The sequence below is a fragment of the Falco peregrinus genome, chromosome 2 (assembly GCF_023634155.1).
Source record: "Falco peregrinus isolate bFalPer1 chromosome 2, bFalPer1.pri, whole genome shotgun sequence".
NCBI lineage: Eukaryota > Metazoa > Chordata > Aves > Falconiformes > Falconidae > Falco > Falco peregrinus.
Window position 1 is genome coordinate 57,375,953 of NC_073722.1, and position 17,724 is coordinate 57,393,676.

At 37.9% G+C, this 17,724-nt stretch overlaps 1 protein-coding gene across 1 annotated transcript in view; it reads right to left on the minus strand.

The window, feature by feature from the left end:
- Positions 1-17,616, minus strand: part of NFXL1 (nuclear transcription factor, X-box binding like 1) — a 48,548-nt gene extending 30,932 nt beyond the window's left edge. Inside the window, exons 1-14 of the mRNA XM_055795802.1 lie at positions 17,282-17,616; positions 15,785-15,955; positions 15,318-15,427; positions 13,004-13,137; positions 11,090-11,268; positions 10,760-10,921; positions 10,548-10,648; positions 9,306-9,420; positions 8,827-8,951; positions 7,803-7,925; positions 6,356-6,446; positions 3,400-3,520; positions 2,586-2,742; positions 1,850-1,941 (exon numbers count right to left, since the gene is read on the minus strand). Of these exons, the coding sequence (XP_055651777.1) occupies positions 1,850-1,941; positions 2,586-2,742; positions 3,400-3,520; positions 6,356-6,446; positions 7,803-7,925; positions 8,827-8,951; positions 9,306-9,420; positions 10,548-10,648; positions 10,760-10,921; positions 11,090-11,268; positions 13,004-13,137; positions 15,318-15,427; positions 15,785-15,955; positions 17,282-17,441 (1,841 nt within the window). The 5' untranslated portion in view covers positions 17,442-17,616. The remainder of the gene's footprint in view (positions 1-1,849; positions 1,942-2,585; positions 2,743-3,399; positions 3,521-6,355; positions 6,447-7,802; positions 7,926-8,826; positions 8,952-9,305; positions 9,421-10,547; positions 10,649-10,759; positions 10,922-11,089; positions 11,269-13,003; positions 13,138-15,317; positions 15,428-15,784; positions 15,956-17,281) is intronic.
- Positions 17,617-17,724: the final 108 nt, after the last annotated feature.

Sequence of the window (17,724 nt, forward strand, 5' to 3'; positions counted from 1 at the left end):
GATCTGCTTTTAGCAGGAGGCTGGACTAGATGACGCCACCCCAAGGTACCTTCCATCCTCAATGTTTCTGTGAAATTAATAGAGTAAATTTTTCAGAATCTCCCTTTTAACTCTACAGAAACAGACACTGAATACATTCCATTCCAAATCTCTCACCGTGCACGTTCAGAGATACCAAATTATTAGAAAAAGTGTCAAAAAGTATTGCAAAACCTTAGTGGTGAAGGATGGAATCCCCAGTAACATCCATCCATCCAGAACAGGATTATTTACACCACTCTCCATTATTGTATTTGTTCAAAAGTCTCTGTTCTAGCAATGATTCTAAAAGCCCTGCTAATGATCTAAGAAGGTATCATATATTTGTTTTGTAGCAAGACATTACTTTATACCTACAATTTTGTTTACTATTATTATTTTGTTGATTCAGGAAATTTCTCTCATTGCTTTCAGTAATTAAAAAAAAAAAAAAAGTTACAGTTGCAAAGATCAATCAAGAAAGTTAGGATATTCCAGAATTAATGTGATGTGATGCTAGTAGAACCACAACTGCTCCAAGAACTATGAAGTGTAACAATGCTTCCTCTAGTTAAAAATTAAATATTAATATTAAAATAAAATAGCATTAATATTGAATATTAAATTAACAACTTTTCCATATGGTTTCCTTCTCACTTTGCACACTTACATCCTCTGGGGAGGAGTCTTCAGACTAAAAGAGGTGATTTTTAGGTTGGAATTCAGAGGAACTAGGAGATGTGCCTTACATAATGCATGATGTTACACAATGACCTCTGCTGAATACCTGTATGAGACAGTTTCTACAGGCATCTACCCAAATACTGAAACCAGACTGTTCATAACTACACATTTTTCACCTTTTGGGAGTCTGACTTTGAACTTTGAGCCCAAGTATCAGAAATACTGAGCAGTCACAGTTTTGAACAGAAAGTACAACCTATCATAGCTTGACAAATTAAATTCTAAACATATCTATGTCGGCAGTTAAACAGATATTTTTGACCATCTTCCTCCGTCTACTTCTCACTTCATAAAATGAGGACACAATATTCCCTTGTTAAGGAGAGATGTTTAAAAAACACATAGGCAGTAATGCCTGTGAAGTATGCAGCGTTTAAAATGGTAAGAGACTACAACACAAAAACAGACCAAACCCCCCAGTATTTCCTTTTTCAGATAAATGTTTCATTCCGAGTCCTTATTCCACAATGTAAACAGAAGTTCTAGCAAATTGAAAAAGAATGGTGAAAAACGTCACTACCATATCTTCCCTTATTATCCTCAGCATTATCACAGAAAGAGTTGATATGGCTCTACTCAGAGCAGAACCTTCTGGACAAGTTAAAAATAGAAAGGAGACAAGCAGATGGGATAAAGTGCATCCACCTGCCATTCATTAGCACACAATAACTGAACAACTGAGAAACAAAACAGCAATTCATTATGCAGAAAATTATGATCCCATAAACCAAACAAGATAGAAACTGGGTGGAAAAGTTGTATGTCACTGAAGACTATCAGATTACAGTGGCTGTCTGCAATTTTCATGTTTTTTCTCTTAAGGCAGCATTGCACACAACATTTATTAGAAACAACCAATGTTTACTAATGCTATCAGTCCTTTCAAACAGTGAGCACACACTACAGAAATGCCTATTACACAAGCACCACTGCTCCTAGTTTTGCAAGAAAAGTGTTCACACAGGCTCTCTTCATCTGAAGAGGAAAATATGGTTATTTTCATGTCCATGTCTACAACAATACAAAAAGAAAAAAATTCTTTTCACGCCAAAATTTTCTTTTGTAAGTTTCATTTTTTAATACTTACACTGGTATAGGAACCTCACAGGGAGGGCATGGTAGTGCTGTTTGAATAAAAGCTGGCTCAAGTGGCTGTTCCCAGGGTCCTGCAGACTGGTGCTGAGAGCAAAAGACAACACGGGCTGAATACAGAACACAAATGGAACCATCTGCTTGACAATAAACAAACATATCACCTAAACCTATCTCCACTCTAACAAATCCACTTTCTAGTAACTAACGTTTTACTAATGGAAATCTCAACACCTCCTACACACAAAAAAAATTACAGTTTCATGCTTAGCCTGGTTAGGGGTAAGAAAATTCAATTACTAAACAAGTTCAATTATCATCAAGCAGTGCATGCATCTGTCATGTTTCAAGATGCCAAACAATTTCTCACTTCTAACTAGTGCAAATTTTAATGGTTTAGTAAATATCAGTTACAATTTTTTTTGCTATGTTTAAGGTAATTGCTTACATCTGAAATTAAACATTTGTAATACAACTAACAAAAATCTTACAATTTCTTGAGTAAGTATAACGGCTGAAAACTGCACATTTAATTATATATACTACAAAATTAATTAGATTGCAACAAAAACTAGAACTACTTAGGTTTTGGTTACGCAGTACATACACCTCTGTGCTTGATTATTTATTTATTTACTCTGAACCCCAAGAGCCTCCAAAATAAAATCAAGGTCAAAAACCTGTTGCTCATTCTTCAAAACACAACACACCATTTTCCACTATTTACTTACTAAGCCAGCTTGCTTCACAAGTGCTTCATCGTGGCAGGAAACAGGGCACAAATGACCACATGTTAATGTTTTCTGGCAGGACTGACGACACGGAGGACACCGACCAAAGTGGCAATAGTGTTTCTCCTGGGTAGAGTGGTGACAGGTAGGTGGTCGACTGAAGTAAAATCCAAGAATGAATCAATATGACAGCAAGAAATACGATGTTACAGTCACTGAACAATTATGCTCAATACACAAAGAATGGAGATGAACAAGTGGGTTTTTGTTTGGTTTTTTTTTCTTTTTAGAATGAGTTTACTTCTCACTTTCAGCCGTGGTTAATATTACAGTAAAATTATACAGGAGTTCTAAATTAAATTAAAATCAAATTTGGGTCGCATACTCCAACAGCTATTTCAATCCTAATTCTACTCTGCGCTAAGTAATCTTACTACACCCCAGTAGAAAATATTCTTTTTCCTTTTGCTAGTCAAGTTTTCTAGGTCAACTGCCTCATGGACATACTTTAAAATGTACCAGAGATGACTTGAAGAAATGAGTGGGACTGCAGAATTAGAAATGCTCAGTGGGACAGAACCTTCCCCTTGACAGCAGCAAGTTGCTCATGAAACCACAGCACTAGAGGTGTCTGACAGGAAGATTATTGCTAACTGCCATCTGTATAGTCAAGAATATGGAAGACTGACAAGTAATATCTGTAATCATATTAAAGGAATAATTTTTGCCTTTTAAGGTTGTATTTTACTACTTTCTTTAAGGACACTTATAACTCCACTGAAGAACTGGAAACACACACACCTTCTATACTGACCTGCACAGCTGTTTGCACTTCGGAGGTTTGATAGTGCGTTCTCTGCCACAGGGCACTTTAATGACAGTTTTTCCACAATTGCATTTCACATCTACAGTCTCTGGACATGGATTACAACTACCTAAAAATACATATAATAGCAACATGATAATGTGAATAAGCTACTAATTATAAAAAATGGTAACAAATATAACTGAATATGCACATGGCATAATTGTCCTATTTTGTTTGATCTAAATAACATATCGGTGTTATTTTTTTATTTCTGCTTAGTTTCAAATCCCTCCTGAGTAAGAGAATTTCACCATTCTTAAGGAATAGTAATAACAATCTTGATTATTCTACAGTTGTTAAATGGTATCAAGTTAGAAACAATCCCTCTCATTTTCAAAAGAAGTCAGCATTATTAAAGCCCAGACATTTAGATCACACAACACTTAAATACTTGCTACTTATATTTCAGTCTTACATACATATGAAGAACATGTCATCTTTCATCTATATTCAAAAGATAAAAAGACACATTGAAAAACTGGTACGATAGTTTTCCAGATTTTGTACAATATTAAAGAAATGTTCAGCCTATGTACAATGCTTTTTCCAAAAGATCCTCAAGTTACTTATGCTACTAACCTGATATATTTCAAAAAGATTTGTAAAATATCTGTGTTTTAATTTATGAAGATACAGTGTGGGAGAGCTATAAAGTGCCAACTGCTAAGTTTTATTATTGAGTAATTAAGAGTGAGAATATAAATTTTCTGAAAAGAGCAAATTTAGACATGGGATTCTGACTTACTAAAGTTGCATTGTGAAACTTTCAAGAAAGCAGTACTTCAAAGGTATTATCAACAGAAAAACTTTTTAAACAATTCTGATTTGTTAGCAGGATCTGAGAAGAAACACTTCAAGAAGCAGATCTCTCAATGACAAAAGGCTGCTGAAGTAAAAAGGATAGAAGTATACAATCTTTATATGAAAAATTAAATTTCAATGTGTAATCAGCACACACAAACAACTACTTTTACAAAACAAACTAAAGGTCTAAAGCTATGCTGCCCAACATATTGTTCTCAAATCAAGTGTTATAATGTACTACAGCAGGAAACAAAACACTTCTGATCCCCGGCAGCACATTCTAAATTTCAGCAAGCATGCTTGAGAAAAAAAGATATATAAAAATCAAACCACAGACAGAATAGATTAAGTCACCTTTTTTCAAGGACCCCTGCTAAAGGCCAAGTGCTTATCATCAGCAACATCTAATAATTCTGAGATCAGGTACCTTTTTTAAAGGACCTGATCTGGCAAGCTATTTTCTAGGAAGCATACTATTTCCCCTAAAATCAGTGGTCACTGAGATCTGACAGCTCATTGCAAAACTGACCTGACCTGGTATTACACAAATAAAGACAAAATAATTAATCCTAACTTTCAGCAGCTGTTAAAATATTGGTGTAAAGGAAAACCACAGTAATATAAATATTTTGAAATACAAATCATTGCCTATATCAAGAATATTTTCAAACATTCTGATGAGATATTACAAATTGTACTAGATTGTAATTTGTTAAAGCACACAGTTATTTTCTTTTCTAAATTTATCATCTGATACCACAGTTATTAGCTTCACTAGATGCAACTTTTGGCAAGAGCTAGCACTTAAATATTGACAATTGTGCTGTTTCAATAAATTACATACACTTTAAAGTGTATATATTTGATATTTACATTTTCAAAGTTCATTCTTGTTTTTATACTGCTGTTAGTTAACAGAAATCATTGGCAATTTTAGCCAGGCTGTAAGATGCAAGCAGTATCAAATACAAACAGCTATTCAATGTAAAAGTTTATCCTAGAATGCAGTATTAGCTCCTTCATTTTCTAACCAAAATTTTATGCTATGATTTAGTTATCAACCAGACTGCTGCAGCCAAACCATGTTACCAGTTTTCCTCTGACAGTACAAAAAAAAATATTTATGTATTTCCAGGATTTGTCAGATGTGAGGATGGAAGAATAAAGGAAGAGGAAGAAGAGAAGCGGCACAGTTAACAGAGAAAACCCAAACCACTAGTTTGCAGTGACAGATTTAATAGGTAAACTGGGACAACCACCACATTTACCTGTCCCATCTTCTTAGGAATCACTGCCTCAAAAGCAAGATCGGCTGAACAAGTTGTGAATTATTTCCTGAGCTGTTGCGACTTAAAGTCCGGAACACTAAGGGAAATTACATAGGCTACTCAGTTGCTGTTTCAGCAGGGCAGCAGCTTCTGCAGGGAAAATTGCTGAGAGAACAGCCACTTTTTCAGTCATTCCAGTTAAATCCCCTACCAAGCGTATGTCAAAGCAAATGGCCAGGATAAAAGCTGCCAGGTAATTTTGGTTAAAAAGATGCTGAAAACAGCCAAAGTCACAGGATGCAGAAGTAAACTTTTTTTTTAGCCTTCATATATTCAGTAACAAGTTCTTATATTCTCTTTTACCGGTATCTTTACTGTAAAAAATACACATTATCAACTTGTTCGGGTTTTGGTTTTTATTTTAAGACCACTTGTATCACATGTTGTATTCCAGGATTTTGTAAAAAATCCAGACTCAATCAGTACAGTCATTTCTACATGTAGCTGGACTTTGTTATGGATATTCAATGAACAGAATTACTTGGGAAAAAAAGTCAAGGCATAGATTTTGAATTAAGCAGCTGGAAAGGAGACAGAGCATTTTCAGAGGAACACTGCAAAGCAAAATTACCAGGTAAAAACTCAGGTTTCATTATGCAAGTCCTTAAGCTCTAACCACCTCTAAAAATCCTTCAAACACACTGCCCCCACAAAAAGCCCACATGCAACAAGGGAGAGAATCCATTAAGCACTACAGAGTCATACAAGCATGAAGTTTGGCAAAAATAAACAATATTACATCACTACAGGGATCCTTCACCAATTCTTACCTCTATGGCAGCCTGAAGGACATTTGTGATTTCTGCAGCCTAGAGTCCGCCCACAGACTTGATCACAAGGTGGACAGTTTCCAGAACAGCACTATTAAAAAAAAAACCCTCTATAGCTGAAAACTTAAGACATTCCTGGTATAAATTTGCCCTCTCCCACTACCTCTTTTTTTCATGCAATTTAGTAAAATTTCCTCAAATTCATGCCAAGTATAGAAAGGAGGCCATCTGTAAAGTTGTTTTAAAAACTTCAAATTATAAAACAACAAGAAAGTACACATTTGAAAACACCACTTCAACACACCAAAAAGGCAGAGGGCTTCCGAGGAACATTTTAAAGGTTCAAATTCTTATAATATTTTAGTCCAAAGTAATTTCAGAAGATTACACATAGGATAGCTAACAGTTTGCCCCATTACTCTGCGATTTCCTCCACTTTTATACTGTATCATCCCTGGCACAAGAATGTTGCTACCTTTTTTTATATTTTTTAAACACCTTTTACCTTTGTAGTAAAGGTCAGATAACTTTAGAATCAGTTATCTGCTTTCTGTTCTTATATAAAGTAGTAATGTGGAAGAAGCAGCACACATCACAACACTACCACATTGGTGGATGCCAGGTCACAAGGGAACCCCATCCTTTCTCTTAACTTGAAAGGTACCCTCCTTCCAAACTGCATCAGGAAGGATGACAATCAGAAAGAGAAACCCGCAATTTTTTAGCATAAATTAAAAACGTCAAGATTGCATTTACTTGTTTTGTCACCTGTTCACACAAATTAAATTCACTGCAGTAATAACAATAATACTCAAAAATACCTAAGAATAAAACTGCATTTTTTTCATGTCTCTGTGGTAAGAAGTCCAACTTTCATATGTCTTAATTCACATATGGCAGGCAACTTTCAGGCCTTCTTGAATCACTCAACTGAAAAGACAGGCCTGAGCTATCAGTCATTCCTTTGACTTCAAATGAGAACCAAAACAAAATTCAGATTCTCAACTGTCAGACCATTGCTGCTCGCAGTGATACATATCAGAAGGTGGCTGGAGTGTTGCACTGTCAAAAATAAGAGTATGTCCCTTACAAAGTTATGAGAGATTCCCAGCTCTTCCTACAAAGTAGAGAAAGAAATCAATTTAACTACTCCAGAATGCATAAAGCATCAGTAACTACCCAAGTATCTGAAAGCAAAACTGCCTTCTGGAACTGGAAAGTTGTCAAAATCCTCTCCCAGTTTTTAAGGCCACTGAGTTTTTCTTGGCAACATGCTGTTCAGAGGATCCTGGTACCTTGCAAACTAATTTGCATGACACTGAAGAAAACCCCTTGTTCCATACAATAACATGAGGTTGAACAACTCATTGATGTGATATATATAACATTTTTTTGAATTTAGGTATCTGAACAATACATTTGAGGAGAATCATCTCTGGACACTTACCTTTCTCCTACATTGGTGCTTTTGGCAATCACGAATTTTAGTACACTTTGTTTCACATAGATATGGCTTATGACATGGCATGCGTTTAGTGTGCTTTCCACAGCGACACTGTTTTTCAACTTCCTGGGCAGCAAGATAGGGAAAAAACCAAGGTATTTTTAATACAAGAAAAAAATAAAAGAAAATGTTCTGCTACTAGCTGTAAAGAAAAACTCATGGCAGAGTAGCATTACAATGCTCTATCACAACAGGAACGTATCACATGCTCTGAGCAGTAACTACCTGGGGATCTTGTGTCAGTGTTGCAAACACTGCTCTACACGGCATCTCACTGTAACCTTGGTCTCACCAAGAGGGGAGCCACTTCCAGAGAACCACTCAAGTGTGTAGTGCAAGATGTCAAGCATAAACACAAAACAAATTCATACAAAAAAAGTACGTTCCTTGCATAGTAAACTAGATTTACCCATTGTGTATATAGATAACTCAAGAAGTAGGTGAGCAGGTTCATCTGATCTTCATCCCAGTGCTACCTACTTTCACCACAGACTTTGTAGCCAAAGCTGGTTCAGGAAGAGACAATTCGAGAGCAGACAGCAGCCGCTTTAGATAGGCCAGACCACAGAAGCACCATAGATATTTAGAGCAGAGCAAAACAGTATTTTCTTACCAACAAGGAAATAATGTTATGTTACAGCATCTTCCATCTCACTAATGAATAAACAGCTAGAAGACCTGGGGAAAAAACTAAGTATCTTTTAGGGTATAATTAATTAAAAAAAAACCAACCCAGTAAAACCCTCATCAATGTCTCAATTCAGAAAAATAATGCTCAACTATTAATTCAGAATTTTGCTGAGGTGGGAGAGGAGTAGAGGAAGAAACACCGCTTCATTTTTAATAAACAGAAAGTAATAGATTTTGTGATAGGTATGACTTCATTTTCCTTAGGAGACTTGCACTGTTCCAGGCATACAGTGTTTAAAACCCTAAAAAAACGTGAACCTGCTACAGTAATACTAACCTGCCTACATATTTCACAGGGACCTCGGTGACAGCGCTGTGAACATTTATGGATGCCACATTCCAGAACTTTGTCACAACTATCACCACAGGTGGGCACATCTTCTGTACAAGGCAACGTGAACTCTAGATGAAGAGAGAGTACAAGCAAACATTTAGGAAAAAAGCCAAAATATTTAGAAAAGAAAAGCACCATGTATTACAAGTTCAAGTGCCGATTCTCCCTCGTTCTTTTTAAAAGCTTCTCTAGAATTACTCAATTATTCACATCACCAATTAAACCCCTGGTACTAATTAAATGTTTGAAACAATTAAGCCATAAAGTTAGTATAAGCTGTCACAGTTCACTGCTTGTAAGAACTTTTCCTGGACTCCGCCCTGCAGAATTAACCTAAACTACCGACTGTCAAAGACTGGATGACTTTTTTTTTCTTCCCATGTTATCACATTTAACAACAACAACAACAAAAGTCAGCTTACTGGATTTTTCACACGGACAAGACCTTTTCCCAGAACGAGGACAGTCTCCACAGGGACCAGCATGACAAACTTTTTCGCATGTGTGATTACCACAAGGCAAACACTTCCCACACACCTGGAAAACTCAGAGAAACCAAGTGAACGCAATGTGACATAACTACATACCAAGACAAAGCAACCCAAGGGGAACAACTAGGGGAGAGAGACATCTGGATGGCATTTAACTTTTTCTGGATTTTGTTAACAAATCTTATATTCGCTGGATTCACCAAATAAAACTGATCACTCCTGCAGTAATCTGGAAGGATTGGAAGACCACTGTATACTGAGGAGTTAGTGGTTCATGTAACAGTAACATGAGTAGTTCCAGGCTTGTGATGTGCTGCAAATACAGCTCAGCCTTCAGGCCTGTGTTGTGCTGCAGATGTCCCTTGGTCACAGGATAAATTTACGGTTGCAGAAGAAATTGCAGGCAGCAGCCGCTTAGGACCAGTGATTATGCCACCTCCATGTCCTTGCCTTTATCTAAAAGTGCAGCAATAAGTTCTCACTTCAACATACTTTCTGTTTGACAGTAAAATGATGAACAGTTTCTTTCCTGCCACAACATCCTACAATAGCTTCAATGACCGAAATGGGGTAACCATTTCTACAGGTGGGGTCTGCACTGCATGCTGCACATGGATCAGAGGCTCATTCAGTACTGCACAGCTTAGGGTTCCTAGCATCTAAAAGGACATGCTATTATTTATATTATACTCCCTTTCTCTATAGTGTTAGTTGAAATAAATCACATTTTAATTGACACTTTACAAAGACTGGGTGCCTTTCTTACTGGGATTGTAATGATCAAGTATGTCCTGGTGCAACTCCCCCTACCACTGAATTTTTGTAACTATTTTTACTTCTTACAGTCTGTCAATCCATAGCCTTGGTCCTAAGAATAAGCTGCAAATATATTTCAAAGAATGAATCATAAAGCCTTCATTCTGTCACAGTCACTAGAAGTAAATAAGCATGAAACTATCTACTAAGCTGTGTTTTCATGGTTATTTCTGAAGACAGCAGCTGAAATTGCAACAAGTACAAGTAAACAGGTCAAATTCACTGCTAGCTTAATGCTAGCACAATTCCAGAACAGTGACATTTTAACTGTCAGAAATTAACTAGGCCACCAAGTAGATCCATTCTCAAACACTGCTGCTTACATTTTTGATTGCACTTTCAAAACCTAAAAAATACCTGATCACACTGCCACTGAGGACTTGCACAAAGTCTTTCTGCTGTCTGTCTTCCACAGATGCACCGTTGTTTACTGACTCGTGGACAAGGCTGACAATCTCCTGAATGTAATTGCAAAGTGACATTGAGAGTAGGAATTGCAAAAAGAATGATATATGTTAACAATAACAATGAAAACAACTACTTCTCCGAATTTAAGAAGGCAGGTCTACCTGCATGACAGGAATTCTCACAAGTGTGTTGTCCACACAGCAATGTTCGTCCACATGGCAGGCGACATGACCACTCCTTGGCACTGCACCTTCGGGGCACCGGTTTAGCTTTCTTACAGTGACAGGTTATTGTGACCATCTTTGGGCAAGGTGGACAGGGTCCTAAGGACAGGAAAAAAGAATACCTCACTAATGGCCATTCCGCAAGTGCAGCCTTGACTACATCTCCTTTACTCTGAGAACTTTATTTAAAGTTAGCAGCTTTTAAGTAAAACTGTGCAACATCTATATAAATACAGGTCACACAACCAAGAGATGCGGTGGATTTACCTGGATGACAAAGCAGCAAACATTTATGACCACAAGATGGTTTGAATTCCCTCTCACATATCTGACCACAGGAGTGAGGTACCAGCCATGGGTCCAGTGTTGGATTCTCCACTTTTCCACAGTAACAGTAATACCTACTAGGAGTTTCAGACCGTTTGTATTCAAACCTACATTTTGGACTATAACAAGGGAAAAAGGGAGTGACAAGAAAAGCAATTTTTTAATAATTTTTTTAAAAGAAAAGCAGTTTTTATCATTTCAGTTTCCCAAGACTGTTACCAGGCTACCAACTAACATTTTTACAACCACTGTAACCAATAACAACATAATTAAAATTGTAATATACAATAAAGGTCTTGCTATATGTCAGATTTTACAATATATTCATTAGTATGTATAAGGAATTGTGCTATCACTGCAATCTTTTTTTCTCTAAGAATATACACCCAAAAAAAATCAGTATAGCAAACATACAGAACAATTTTTATGTCAAGTAATACCAAAGGAATGCACGCAACAGAGTTAACCTAATTAAACTGAACCAATCAAAATAAGATTAAATAACAGGTTTTTACCAGTAGCGGTTTAAAAGCTATGTAAAACAAGACTCAGCAATGTTATTAAAACTATGCATAATAATTACAATTTTAGCTGAAAGATTTTAGATTCTATCAGTTCAGCATCTTAGATACTATGAGATGCACACGTTTATTATCCTTGACAGTGGCAGATATTAAAAAAATACATTATTCCTAAAGGTAGATAGGTACCAAAGTTCTGGAACTTCTTGGTGCCACAAACCTTAAAGGCTTTCAGATGCAAGTCATGGATGAGGGAGGCAACATGAGGAATGAGAAACAAAGCAATTCCTATTTCTGGCTACACTGGGAAAAGGCAACAGTCAAGGAGCTCCTTCTCAGAGAAGAAGAGAGGCTCTGAAAGACGTACGTACTCGTTTTTATCAAATAAAATGTCAATTTCCCCCTATATAATACATTACAGGCTATAAACCATTCCTCTGTAGTGACTGCACAGTTTTATCATGTGCTTAAATGTTAAATGAAATACCATTCACCCTTAAAGTTTTTTCATTATAAGCATTATGCTTAAAGACAAAACTAGTTTGTAATAGAATAGGCATTATCAACTTGAGACACTGCCTGTCAACAATTATTTGCTCTATATATATTTAAATAAAATAATAAAATCTTATTTCCTAAGCAAACATGGTCTCTGAGATCCCACATTAATAGAGATTTTGAATCCACCTCGCACTTTCAACCAAATTTGACAGAGAATCTGTCTCTCAGATATTACTACAGGTTTCCACACAAAAGTAGGTGGGCAAACAAACCATAGAACAAACATGCACTGAGAAACCTTGACCAAACTTTCAGACACAAACCTACTGAAAAAGCAAGCTTCATTATTCATGCAGCTACAATATCACTTTCTTCTTTATACAACCTCATGCAAATCCGCAAGAGTGGCTTTAATGCTTGAGCTATAGAGACTTAAAAAGAGAAATACTAAATCCCTAAACCTTGCTATTTCAGGACTTTCTTTTCATTTATTTCACAGTGCCAATTTTAAGTGACAAATATTTTAACGCCTTTTTAATTAAAGAAAATTAAAGAAATATATATTAGAAGCTGAGACACACAATAGGTAAGTTACCTTCTCAACGTTAAAACAAATTTGATGCAGCACATTTTTAATATCACTGTGAAATATTCCTGAATCATGTTAATGAAAACTTAAAAATAATTCAAAAAAGCAATAGAAAAGTCAGTCTTCTAAACTTTTTTTTTTTTTGGTGTGCACATCGTTTACAAGTATCATTTCTTTCTAAACTCGAGTTCATGTATGTCTCACAATAAAAGTATCTTTGTAAATGTACCATGAAGAGCTCACCATGGCCAGGGATAATCTTTCTTCCCAAAATCATCATCTGTCAAAGGAGAAGACACAAGGAAAAGGCTGTCCTTGGCCCACTTTTGGATGCACACTAGGTGAAATATACAAAAGCATCCACAACAGCTCCAGACCTAAAAGCAGACATAAGTGCCAATTGCTTTATATTAGGTTTCTGTTTCCATTGATAAACATCTGTAATACCTAAAGAAACACATGTTTTCTATTTTTCAATTTTAAAAAGGGTTTCCAAAGATAGAACCTATTGTTAGATTAATACAGGTAGTTCTACTGTTACAGACTGATCCCATAATCTTTTTTCCTGCTCCAGTGGGAAGCTTTTGCCAAGGCTTATGGAGCCCAAAATACTCATATAATCATAGAAATGTTGATTTAAACAGACTGTTGGAGTTCATGTAGCACAAGCTTGAGCCCAGAGTAGGACTATTGCCAACTTAGCTTAGTTCAGTCACAGCTTTGCCTAGGAAAGTTGGAAAATCCTGAAGGACGGGGACTCCACAACCATCCTGGGCAACCTACTCCAAGTGTCATACTACCTTCCTAGTACCAGTTTGCACCTTGCAAGCCCCAGTTTGTGCCACTGCCCCCCTATTACACAACCTGTCATCACAAAGATTACTTTGGCTTTAGCTATCTTCACAACTCCAATTAGACAAGAGGCTGCAATCTTACTCCTTAGCCTCCTCTCTGCCAGACTAAACAAGCCCAGCTCTCCCTGCACCTCTCTCCCTGTCCCATGCTCCAGGTCTCTAGCCATCTTGGTAGTAGAAGTACTAAAAAGATGTTTCCCCCATTTCAAACTTCAGGATTTACACACAACACTAGTAAGAAAAATACTTGATTGTAAGTGTGGCTTTTGACCTAGTGTCTTTTGTTCAAAGAGCAAGAGAGGTATAGAACAGAATTAAAAGCAAATGCATTTAAGAGAGCTGGTTTTGCCAGTATCCTGTCTCCATCACTAAACCTTTATATTCTTGTCCCCAAGTACTTCTGTTTGTCTGTTCTGGGGTGAAATCACAATCCTTTGCTTAGAATATCAGCCTACTGCTGAAAAGCAATTTAAGTAACAGAAATGCAGTTCTATGACTTTGCTACTTTTCATATATTGATGTCTTAAATTGTTGGTTTAGAATGACTACAGCAATTTGGTAAGAGAAAAGCAGCAGAAAATTTAAGTTTTAATTTATTTATTTTTTAATAACTTATGACATTGTTATAAAATTATACTGTGAAAACAAGGAGAATTTTGCCATTAACTTATAGAGGACAAAGTCATTGACGTAAGTTTCTAAAAGTACAGTAACTAACTTCCCAAAACTAAAGCTAAACAGGAGACATTAAGTAAACAAACGGTTGTCTGAAACTTTACAGATTCAATATAACTAACAAACCACTGAGTTATAAAAGATGACTTCCAAGTTGCCAAATAATCTCACTTCTTCTGAGGTGAGATTAACTCTATCAAGAGATAAAGCGCTTTAAAATTAATCCAAGCACATATGTCAAGGCCTGAAAAAAACCAGATTAAATGTTAAGAATACATGTAAAACATTACATTTCTTTCTAAAAGAAAGTTAATAATTACAGTTTCATTGGATACTTGTAGTCCAGATACACTCAGCATCAGAAGCTGACAATTTTCTGCACTTTTTTTTTTTTAGTGTTAAGCATACAGTTGCAAACACGTATTTGATTCAAGTAACCATTACAGAAACAGGGCTGGGCCTGTCAATGTCAAAGGGAAGTTGATAGATAACAATAAAAGCAAAAAAGATTTGTCCTGAAATCTCTCCCACAAAAAGTGTACCTATATAAAATAAGACAATCTTCTAAGACATGCCACCCTTCTCTTTCACTTGATCAGCATTTGGAGCTGCTAAGTTTATTTTAGCTTCCCTGCTATAAATCTGACAATAGTACTTCCTAACTTCCAAGTATTTCTTGCTTTGGTGTTCGTGTTTGCCACAACATAGCTTACTGCATACACCATTGCAAGCACTGGCCTTCAAGCACTTCATTTTTTCATCTGCTAGACTCTAAAACTTAAAAATAACTAATTTACATTATGATAACAAACATAGGTAAAAAAATAATATTCTGATTACAAGGTATGTATATATAAGCACTTATTTCTTCAAGCGTTTGAAAAAATCCAAAGATGCCAAATGTTGCATTTAGTACACATCATTTTAGAACTATGAGTCCCAAGAATTACCTTAGTAGTATAACTAAACACAAGTTATTCAGATAGTTATATTTGCTTTATTCTAAAAAACTACTATAAAATACTTACAGCTTGGTTCCTTTTAACTGAAGCAATGCAGATCAGACACGTCATAGCCCCTGACTGAAAAGCTTCATTCATGTACTGTCTTGTACGTTCCAGTTCACTTGCATCTCCATCTTTAACATATAAAGATTTTTAAAGCAATCAGTAATGTTTGATATGCTATTCTGTACATGTTGAGACTGCTGTAAAAGTTTGGGTTTTTTTTCCTCTGAAGAGAAGCCAGTCATATATTATTACAAAACCACATTATTAAAAGTACTTAAGGCTGTTTCAAAAATACACCACTGACTCTCTATAAAACGGCAAGAAGTATTGCCAGCACACATTGCTGGGAACAAATATTTTTAATACAAGTCAGAATAAAGTGCTTTACCCTCCAAGTATGGAAAAATTCTATCACACAGCCAATATTACAGCATTGTTTATGCTTTCATAGAGAAACAGAAGTCAATAAACAAAAAAAAATTTACCAGTTTGACTGGTGTAAATGGTAAACGTTTTGGCCAAAATCTTTCCTTGTTTTACTTCAGCATCTTCATCATCATCTTCAGATGAGGAGCTAAACTGGTCTTCAACTAGCTTTTTTGCTGCAGCCTGATTAGCCTTCTTAATTTCATCAAATTTCTTCTGTGAAGATAATTCTATTAAGATAACAGATTAACAATGATTAATACCATAATAGCTAATCATAGCACCACGTTCAGTTCTACATATTTCAGCTGTCCTTTTCTTGCTTGCTGATTTCATGTTTTTAAGGGCAGTACATTGCTACTTTTTCAATACCACTCAAGAAAACATAAAATTGTATTATTCATAAACTTCAGAGCAGGATTATTATCTGTCAGTTACTGCTGACAAATCGAACCAAACATACTAGAATATACGCGTCTATAATGCTACTTTATAAGAAGGATGTTTTAAACCCCCCCACACACATCGTACACAAACACAACTTTCATAGTATAAGGAAGGAAAAAACCCAACAAAACAGGCAATTCTTGACAAGGTCAATTGTTATAATTTGCTAATGATCCACAGCTACCTCTCCTAACATTTGGTATTTTTTAAGTTATGACTTTTATCGATCTCCGTCCATCCAACAAATCCTTATTGCAAAAGTGGCAAGCTTAAAAGTGACAGAGTATTTTAATATAAACCTTGGGTTTTTCTAAAGCTGATGCACACTAAATAAAGGAAGATTCTCACATGGAGAAAAAAAACTGTATAGCTTAACAGAGTTCTTAATAAACCAAAGTGCCTCTAACATAACATACCATGCCAATATAAAGGTCTTCAGCGCATCACAGGTCTTAAGTACCTGCTAGTTTTCCATATGAGACTATTGCAGCCAATATATTTGCTGGGGTTCCGTCAAGCTGAGTTTTAGGGCTTTCCTTAAAAAAACATGCTGCCACTTAAAAGAGCTCAGTATTTGGCGTTTCTCTACCTCCGAAATATTTCGTAAATATCAACTTACACTCATAGCAACTCGGTGCATTGGAAAGCCCTTACCTTTCCCAGACCGGGGCATTGTGGCACGCTGGCCAGAACATAACAGCAGTTATGAGCTCCTAGCAGGCAGCGCTCCCCTGAACCTTCCAACCGTACTGAAAAACAGCTGCTTCGTCCATTACTTCATGCTTTACTCTGAGAGCAAATCCAGTGCCTCGAAAGGCACAGATTGTGCACCCTGGGGAGGACACAGCCCCCGAGCCCCCAGCAACTTCCCCGAGGACTCCGCGGTTCCTCCAGAACGTACCGGCCGGCCACCGCCGGGCTGCGCGGTGAGGAGGGGGCGGCCTCCCCCCGCCCGCCTGCCTTCCCCACGCCGCCGGGGTCAGCCCCGACCCGGGCACCTGTAGGGGCTCCCCACGCCGCGGCTGGGCTCCGGCCCACAGCCGGCTCCTCAGCCCGGGGCCTCGCAGCCCCCGGCCGGGCAGGGGTAGCGCGGAGGACTGGAGACTCACCGCTGGCTCCCTCGCCGCTGGTCTCGCCGGCCGCAACACAGGCAACGCCGCGGGCCCGCGGGGCCGGGGGCCGGGCAGCCGCCCCAGCGCGAGCGGCGAGCCCATCCCCGGGCCTGGCGCGGCCGCGGCCCCGGCCGCCCTGGCGCCAGGGCGCCTCCATTTCTCCCCGCCAGTGAGCAAAGGACGGCGGAGGAAGACCGACCCCTCCTCACCCCACCGGCGGCGGCCGCCCCGAGGCGAGCTCTCCCGCCCGGCCCGGCCCGGCCCGGCCCCTCCGTCCGGAAGCGGCGGTGGAGGCGGCGGGGACACCTGCGAGCTCCCCCGGCAGCGCGACTACAGCTCCCAGCACCCCCCGCGCGGCCGGGGCGGAAGTGGCGGCTGGGGGACTCCAGCACCCAGCGTGCATCGGGGCGCACGCGGCCGCCGGGGCTCGCCATGCCTTG